The sequence below is a fragment of the Pteropus alecto genome, unplaced genomic scaffold (assembly GCF_000325575.1).
Source record: "Pteropus alecto unplaced genomic scaffold, ASM32557v1 scaffold251, whole genome shotgun sequence".
In the NCBI taxonomy this organism is placed as follows: domain Eukaryota; kingdom Metazoa; phylum Chordata; class Mammalia; order Chiroptera; family Pteropodidae; genus Pteropus; species Pteropus alecto.
Window position 1 is genome coordinate 218,185 of NW_006431048.1, and position 9,413 is coordinate 227,597.

At 44.3% G+C, this 9,413-nt stretch overlaps 1 protein-coding gene across 1 annotated transcript in view; it reads left to right on the forward strand.

Moving 5' to 3' along the window:
- Positions 1 to 7,884, forward strand: part of ARHGAP31 (Rho GTPase activating protein 31) — a 90,457-nt gene extending 82,573 nt beyond the window's left edge. Inside the window, exon 12 of the mRNA XM_006905531.3 lies at positions 1,081 to 7,884. Coding sequence (XP_006905593.1) covers positions 1,081 to 3,492 — 2,412 coding nt within the window. The 3' untranslated portion in view covers positions 3,493 to 7,884. The remainder of the gene's footprint in view (positions 1 to 1,080) is intronic.
- Positions 7,885 to 9,413: the final 1,529 nt, after the last annotated feature.

The window sequence follows — 9,413 nt, forward strand, 5'->3', positions numbered from 1 at the left end:
GGAGTCAGATAAAGAGAAGCTGGCCTTGGGGAAAGATAAGGACAGAAACAAGATGAAGGAGGAGGTACCCCATCGCATTAACAGTGGTTGTCTGTGGGTAGTAGGAATACAAGATTTTGCTGTTTTTGTATTCTTCTTTCTTTTAATGTGTTAATTTTTTTCCATGTGAAATAGTTTTTCTTTGTTAATAATAAAAAAGCTACATCTGTTTATTTGCGCAGCAGATTTGGGGACAAGAGTTAACATTTGAATTCCATTGGGAGAATCTCTTTCTTGTATGCCATCTGGTAAACCTGAGGTTAAATGAGACCAGGAGTTTTGTTAGTTTTCTAAGGCAACAGTGCACAGGGATTATCTGCTTATGTTCTGATGTAGACACAGCTGGGTTTCAATCCTGGTCTGCTGCTATGTGATTTAGGTAAACTGTTTAATCTATTTGAACATAAGTCTCCTCATCTCTATAATGAAAGCGATTATTGTGTAGTTCTCTCTTAGGATTGTTGGGGAAATTAAACAAGAAAATATGGTTAAAGTAGAGTTATCCCTCAGTATTCCACAGGTGGTTGGTTTCAGGATCTCATAGATACCAAAATTCCAGATGCTCAAGTCCCTTATATAAAATGGTGTAGTATTTGCATATGACCTATACATATCCTCCTGAATACTTTAAATCATCTCTAGATTACTTTTATAATATCTAATACAATGTAAACAATTGTTACACTGTATATTGTTTAGGGACTAATGACAAGAAAAAGGTCTGTACATGTGCAGTACAGATATCATAGGCCTCACTAGCAGTACCCATTTGCAACAAGGTCATATTTTTCCCCTATATTTTTTATCTGGGGTTGGTTGAACTGGAGAATGCGTTAAATAACCCCTACAGGGAGGACCGACTGTATGTTATGACACACGGTAAGCACCGGATAAACATCTAGTGATTATTAGTGCTGTATTCTTTATTTGCTGAGGTAGCGCAGCCTGGCACTGCTCTAGTCCCTTCACCTGGCAGACAGTGTGGATGTCAGCGTGGAGAGTCTTTGGTTCTAAAATGATCAGTTTCTCCATGGTTTTCAGGATGAAGATGATCTGGCCAGTGCCCTGATCTGGCCTGAGATTCAACAGGAGCTGAAAATCATTGAATCTGAGGAGGAGCTCTCCTCGTTGCCACCGCCTGCTCTAAAGATCAGCCCAACTCAGCCCATTCTTGAGTCAAGTCCAAGACCTTTTGCTTCCCCGGAGCCTTCTGAGAGCTTGCCGTGTGGCTCCATCCCAGCCCCAGTGTCCGCCCCTCTGGAGGAGTGGACTAGGGATCCAGCCAATCAGAGCATAGAGGGGGCTTCCACGGTGGCCAGTGGAGAAAAGCGGGAGACAACCAGCAACTTCCTCAGTTCTGAGCCTGAGAAGGGCCAACGACCAGACCCCACCAGCTTGGCTCCTCTGGAAATTGTTCCTTTTGAGACAGCTTCTCCACAAGCAAGGGTGGAGGTGGGAGGCCCAGAGAATCTGTCTCCTCTGCTCCCACCAGCTCCACCTCCTCCAACTCCTCTGGAGGAGATGCCTCAAGCCCAGCTATTAAAGGACAGCCCTGAGAGAGAAAATTCATCAAGGAGTTTGAGGACAAATCCATATATAGACCATCTGAAATCTAAAGGCAGCCCTGGCATCCCCAGCCTTTGTCAGGGAGACAAGCCCTGTCCAGGAAAAAATGAGAAGCAAAAACCAAAGAATGCTGCTCCTGCTGGAAAAGGCTCTCGTTTTTCAAGCCCAACAAGGGAGGTTGAGATCTCCCCACAAGGAGAGGGGGATATAGGCCATTCAGTACAAGAGCCCTCAGACTGTGATGAAGATGACACTGTGACAGACATTGCCCAGCATGGCCTAGAGATGGTGGAGCCCTGGGAGGAGCCCCAGTGGGTGACGAGTCCCCTACATTCCCCAACCCTGAAAAATGTGCAAGAGGCCCAGGTGCAGGCCCCCCAGGGCCACCGACTGGAGAAGAGGCTTTCCCACAGGCCTAGCCTTCGCCAGAGCCATTCTCTAGACAGCACGACCACGGCTAAGAGCCAGTGGACTCTCGAGGGTCCCTCCTCAAGCAGCTGTGCTAATCTTGAAGCAGAGAGGAATTCCGACCCTCTGCAGCCCCTGGCACCCAGGAGAGAGATTACTGGACGGGATGAGAAAGCCCTGAGATCCTTCAGAGAGTTCGCTGGCCCGAAAGGGACGAAGGCACTTCCCAGCCAGAAGGGACCAGGTGGTGTGCAGCCCAAATCAGCAGAAACCAGCCCTGACAGCCTAGCAGAGGGAAAGGAACTGGGGACACACCTGGGACACTGCTGCAACCCTCAGATTGAGCAAAGTAATATTCCTGGGCCAGAGAGCAGCAAGGAGAGTTCACCTAGTGTACAGCACAGCACCTTGTCTGGAGAGCATACTCCAAAGTTACAGCTGAGGAGCACTGAGTGTGGGCCCTCAAAAGGGAAAAATAGGCCTTCTTCCCTCAACTTGGACTCTGCCAGTCCCATCACTGACCTCTTCCATTTTGAGAATATGGCCTCCTTTGGTTCACCTGGAACACAGCTCTCTGAGCCAGAAGACCCAAAGGTCACATGGATGACCTCATCTCACTGTAAAGTAGACCCCTGGAGGGTTTACTCCCAGGATCCTCAGGACCTGGACATTGTTGCTCATGCCCTGACAGGCCGCCGTAACTCAGCTCCCGTGAGTGTGTCAGCTGTGAGAACCTCCTTCATGGTCAAAATGTGCCAGGCCAGGGCAGTCCCAGTCATCCCACCCAAGATTCAGTACACACAGATCCCCCAGCCCTTGCCCTCTCAGGGCCCAGGGGAGAGTGAGGCTCAGCCTCTGGAGAGGAGCCAAGAGGAACCCAAATCAACTGGTGGGACCTCTCAGAAACCTACCAAAGATGATTCTCTCTCCTCCTTGGAAAGCCCAAAGGAAGAGAAACCAAAGCAAGATACAGGAGCCATGGATGCCAGTGCATCCTGCATGTGCGAAGGACCTGCCCTTCCTCCAGAATTGGGTTTGGCTACCCAGGATGCAGTAGTGCAATGCAGAAAGCGCACATCAGAGACAGAGCCATCTGGGGACAACCTTCTTTCTTCAAAAATAGAGCGACCATCAGGGGGCTCTAAGCCTTTCCACAGGTCAAGGCCAGGAAGACCTCAGAGCCTAATCTTATTCAGTCCTCCTTTCCCCATTATGGACCATCCACCTCCTTCATCCACAGTGACAGATTCCAAGGTTCTGCTGTCCCCTATCAGAAGTCCCACCCAGACAGTTTCCCCTGGCCTTCTTTGTGGGGAGTTAGCAGAAAACACGTGGGTCACACCGGAAGGGGTTACACTTAGGAATAAAATGACCATCCCTAAGAATGGCCAGAGACTAGAGACCTCAACCAGTTGCTTTTACCAGCCCCAGCGGAGATCAGTGATTCTGGATGGAAGAAGTGGGAGGCAAATAGAATGACATCAATTCACCTGCTGATACATGAAAACGATGTCATGATTCATCTGGAAGTTATTACAGGGCCAACCTGCCATTATTCCTAACAAGCTTTCCAAGTTAGGGCTGATTTTGGTCTCTCCTCTTCTTTTAGCCTTTTGGCCGTTTATTAATTAGTCCATTTATCAGAAGAGAGGTCAAGGGATGGACCAAGAAATGAAATTTAGATAAGTCTATATGAGCAGGAGGGAAAGGTCAAATAAGGGAGAGGATGAAATGCTTGCTTTCAATGAGATTTGGGGCTTGTCTGTGAGTTGCATTAGTCTCCCGTTGCCGTTATCTGTTCCTGTTGAGAGCTGGTTGTGATAATGACTTTTGAAAGAAAGAAAAATCCTTTGTCTGTGTTGGAAAGTGTTGCTACTGAGGTTTGAAGGCCTCCTCTTTACTTCATACTTTTTAATGCTCTTTAAAGCATGTGTTCTTTTAGACCAGTTTTCTGATGAGCTTCGTTAAAGTGTGCTATCCAGAATAGAAGCAGATTTGGAAAAGCAAACTAACTTACACTTAGATATCCAAGTGGGTGAATTTACCCATGGTCTTTCCCTGGAATTACCGCAGACCTGCCCGAAATGGCTCCATATACTAGCGTAGAAAATCAGAATCCATCCTCAGGAACACAATCTAAGAAGACTTTCTGGCTCTGGCTTTTATTAACTTGGGGCTTCAGCTGCCACTATCCTGACCTCTGATATATAAATCCAGTAGCTGGGTAGGGTCGAGGCTGAGCTGAGGATTACCTCAATGAAATGTGTTGAATCTTCATTTAGGTATGCAATAGTGAAGTGAAGTGATCTACTTTCATTCCACTATCGGAGTCCAAGAACAGTATGTCATCATAGAGAAAAGCCTCACACATAGGCAGAGCTACACTCCAAACTCAATGTGTTTAAATTGGTGGAGCATTAGCAGAAAACACCTCTAGCTCAGCTTCAATCTCCTTACACACTAGACTGGGACAAGAGTAAAGATAAGGATAAGCCCTGGGGGTAGCGGGGGGCGGGGGGGGGGGGGCCCTAGCAGTGTGGCCATCACTACTGCTTGGAGACAGCTGCCTTTCTGAAAATGTATTTCATTTTAGCCAGTGGATGTCATCCTTTCTCTCTCTTGCTCCATTGCTTAAGAACAGATTTGAGGCACCCTTCCATTATCCCCCTCATCCACCACCCACCCCAGGCCCTCAAACTTGCCCTTCTCCTGTTTATATAAAAGCAGAAGCAATAAACCAGTCTGATTTTATGTCAGTTATTTAGAACTTCAAGTGGTTCTTTCCTTTTCAGCTGGAGAGAGGAAAAAGAACTAATATAACCTGCTGGCAGATTTTTGGTGCTATCCCAAAAAGGGCTTCACAGGATCCCTTCTCAAGGCAAAACCCATCAGAGTATCAAGATTTTTAAACCTTCTAAGATAACTCTCTTGTTTGAGAAACAAAACAAAATCGACCTATTTTTAGCCCTATGCACCTTTTCTCAGGTTCAAGTCTGGCTGAACTCTGTCCAGAAGCTCAGTCATTGCAGAAATTTCTCTAAGGGCCAGCAGTACCTCGAGGCAGACTTCACAACCAAGACTGGTGCTGGGATGGGTAGGGGATGAACTGAAGTTACCTCCTCCAGTGAGAAATTGGAAGATGATGCCCTGCAAAATATATATTCCTTTCTCTCTTTGTCCCTGATGAGCCTTACAAAGTTTTGAAATCTTGTCCTATACCTTTTAAGCCAGTGTCTGTGGCAGGGTTAATTGGCAGGCCATCTGATGAATTCTGCTTTTGAAGGCACTGAGACAAGTGAGCAAGGGGAGCAGTTAATAGACCTTTTGGTCAGTGTCTTTGCATTTTCATTAGGTGAGCAAGGCTTTGGACCAACAGCCGATGAGATATCAACCCATAAGAAAAGTCCTACGGTATAGCATTTCCCCCCCTAGGGAAGCAACGTGAAGAAATACAGAGGTGACAGCTGAGAAAGGCCATGTTCGGATTTGAAAAGTACATTCTTGCCTTATCAGAAAATGTGGGCAGATAGGCTTTATATCAGTCTCAGTGCATTGCGGTACCTAAGCTTTGATAAAGACCGTGTTCCAGTTAGAATGTGAGAGAGGGAAGGAACTGCACTTTGCTTCATCATTGGAACTCTGAGCCAAGTAATGAAATATTTAAACTGCTTCGTGATTATTTTAAATTTTTGTTTGTAACACTTAGAGGATGTTCCTTAGATCGACATCTTTCATTTGTAGCGTCATCTTCAGGAGGGTGGTGAGTACATGAGACACAATGACAGCTGTCTGAAGACATTCTCTACTCGGAGCTTTCCAAGCCAGTCAACCCAGAGGCCTTGGAAGCTGACTTACCTTTTCAGTCAGTGGCCCACTGCTAAAGTGTGGACTTCTCCTTCTCCTTTGACTATCATTACCCAGCCTTTCAACTGTCATAAACATATTTATAAACCTCCTGTGGGCTGGGGCTAGCCTGGCACTGAGGAAATTCCATTCCATGACAAAGAAAACACGTTATATTTTCCCCTGAAATTGTTCCCCCAAATGCCCCGAGATGATCTGGTTGCCCACGTGGGACTGAAAAATGAACCCCTTAAGAATGGCTGGATTGGGATCAGATTGACTGCTCCCATCCAGGGGAGGGAGCTGTTTCTAGGAGGATCTACATGGTGCCCTAGAAATCTAGGGCTACAGAATCAGATTCTCAAAGGGCTACTTCAAATCAACTATTGGGCCTCAAAATGGGGGTGGCTGATTTTAAATGTTGAATTTGAAGTGTTTTCTTTTAGTGTTAATGCTTGCTTAAGAAGATAATAACCTACATTTATTGGTCAAATGGCCTTCCCAGGTCAACTTTTTTTCCCTTTTTTTGCCAAAATCAGCCAGATAGAATTACTTTTTATTCTCTGATTCACATGGAATATGAAGAGACCTGACCAAGAACCCCATTAAGAGAGCCTAGTCTAAGCCCCACAATTCAAAATATCATCCAAGTCAAAATTCTGGATTCTGGGGAAATTAAGAATGTAAACATCAACTTCAACAGATAATATTTATCAAGAGTTTATCAATATTGTGCTGGGTACTGTAGAACTCTTAAATCCTTGAAGAATCTAAAAGCATAAAAGGGATGATGCAAATGAAACGGCATATAAACAGCCAGGAGCAAGATTAGAACCACTAAGTTAACAAATGAACGCAGAAGCGGGGAAAACGTGTAGCAATTTAGTGTCTTTTAATAGGATTGTTAATAGTACTCAAGTTACCTGCTAACTTTAATCAAACAAAATTGCAAATCCAGTAGAAGATACTAGGGAGACGTTCAGACACTGATGTTTTTGCTTTGATCATTAAAAGAGAGAGTAGTAACTAACAATAGTCCTGAGGTTTTGCATACTCTTAACTGGTTTGGCTGTGAGGTCTTGTTGGATATCTGCAAATGAGTGAGGTAAGATCAGCGTTCTGTACTCCTTGAGAGGGGGTTTCAGAGACTTCCGTCATCACAAAATGGGTTAACTCCTGTTGATGATGATGTCATATGTCCAAGATAGACTGTTACTTTCATGTCTAATGTTTAGCGCATGATAATCGCATTGAACTAAAATTGGGTGGGACAGTCATTTGTCCACACAGGCCTTGGGTTCCTGCATGAAGAGGTACTGGGGAATGTAAGATTCATTTGTCTGGGATTGCAATGGAAGAGGTTCAGGTTTAGGGAGAGGTCCAATTCCCACCAGGATTGATTAGGAGCGCATTCAACCATGGCCTGTCTTATCCGATGACAACACGAATCTGGGCTTAGGTGATGTCAGGAGTATGATTTTAGGCACTTCCAGCAGGAAAGTCAGCTCAGAATGTGGAATGACAAAGGACATGTCCTTTGTCAACACCTCCTCTAGCAAAGTCAGGCCAGAAGAGAGAGCAAGGGTGATTGCCTGAAATCAATATCAGTCCAGATAGGATAAAATTGAGGAACACCACAGACTGATTGGCACACAGATCATGGGGTTTGTGAGCAATGCAGGGAACACTTCTCTATGAGGATGAAGCAAGATATAACGAAATATAAAAAAACCCATGAAGTACATAGCCATGCATATTACTGGATGAATCACAATGCTTTGCAATAACTTAATGCCATAGTACTTCCTGGCTTATAATTCTGCAAGGTAAAGCACTTTTCAAAGTCTTTTAGGAAGCCACATGATTTCAGCTGTTTGTTGAGACAAATGTTTCCAAAGATATAATCAAAATGTTTATCTATTGATTTTAAAAAGTATAAATATTAAGCCTATCCATAGAGACATTTAAGTGTAATTAAAAGATTGTTATGCTTTAAAAATGTACTCTAATAAATGATATAAAATGTAATGCTTACGATGGCACTATGAACTAGAGGAGGACATGGGGTCATCAAAATCGATAATAGGAAAAGTGTATTAGACCTATCAGGCTCATTGTTCTAGTTTTTTCTGTTTGATGTCATTTTTTTATTCAAGATTTGGTTGCACAGCAAAAAGTTCTGATGATTTGCTTCAGGAAATTTTTCTTGTTTTTATTATTTTAACCTCTTGTCAAACATTTGCAACTTCACTCTCTTGCGGTTGCAATTACACATCACCCAAGATCCGCAGTATAAATCAATGGATATTGTAATGAAAAATGAGAAAGCTACTGCTTCTCAAAACTCCGCAGCCTAAGGAGTTCTGTGGGTCCACCTACACAGAACTGAACTTAATTTTTCTATTACTTGAGTCAGTCAAAGGGGACTTCTTTCATTTGAGTGTTTAATGATTCTCTCGGAGGAGGAGGGGAGAAAACCCAAAGTTTGTTTTCTTGGCATATATTATCACAAAAATGGGGGAGGGATGCTCAATGGGTCGAAATAACAGACCCTTAAAAAACCAATCATGCAGCCTAAGCTCACAACCTGGTGATATTTGCAGTGAAAAATATTGCCAAGGGGATTAAAATACTAGCATTTTGGCAATGATGTTCTGTTTAGAACTTTACCCAGACCTGTTCCTGTCATGCTTTGCTACTGCCCTAAATGCCTTTTTCTTCTATATACTTCCAGATCCCCACTCTCCTCTGCTCCTCTCTCCTGAATGCCGCCCCCCTCCCCCAAACTGGCAACACAAAGTTGCCCTCACTCTCATTCGTTCCCATAGTTGTTCTGGATGTTGCCTCTACCTTCTGGACTTCAATAAAACTTGACACTCCTCTAAAGACACTTCTTTCCCTGCACAAAGAGGCTGCACGTTTCTCCCAGTTTACACAGCAAATATCTTGAGAAGACATCCTTCAGCTTCCCACTTCTGCACCGTTGCATCTTCCCATCTCATACAAAAAAAATGTCTTACTACCAAAATGTATGGCATCCAGTGGTTTTAACTTTTACCATTCTTTGAGGCCGTGATGCAGTGTCCCAGATTTCCATGCTCCCTGTTTCCTCTCTACTTCATCCTGTCTACTTCATGTCCCACTATCATTCTGAACGACTTCGATATTCCTGAAAACCCACCCAACACTCTTGCCACAGTTGCTTACAGCTTTTGCTTCTACAAAATTTTGGTGATTTCTTCCACATCAGGCTCTTTCACATCCCAGAACTCTGTGATCCTAAACTCTCACATTCCACTCTGAAAACTTCTCTCCTTGCTCCTTTATTCTTTCTCCTTGTTCAAGATTACTGCCTGGCCCACTCCTACTCTTTTTGACAGACGAACCCCCACCAGACTCCATTCTTCCTTCCCTAGGCTTTCCAGACCCCAAGGTGTATCATCATAACTATTCTCCCCAGTACCAGTAACTCCCCTGACCACTAGTCCTCTAGCCATACCTGTTTGCCAAACCTCCAAACTAGGACCAGGACTCTTACTACCCATCTTCTCTAATCT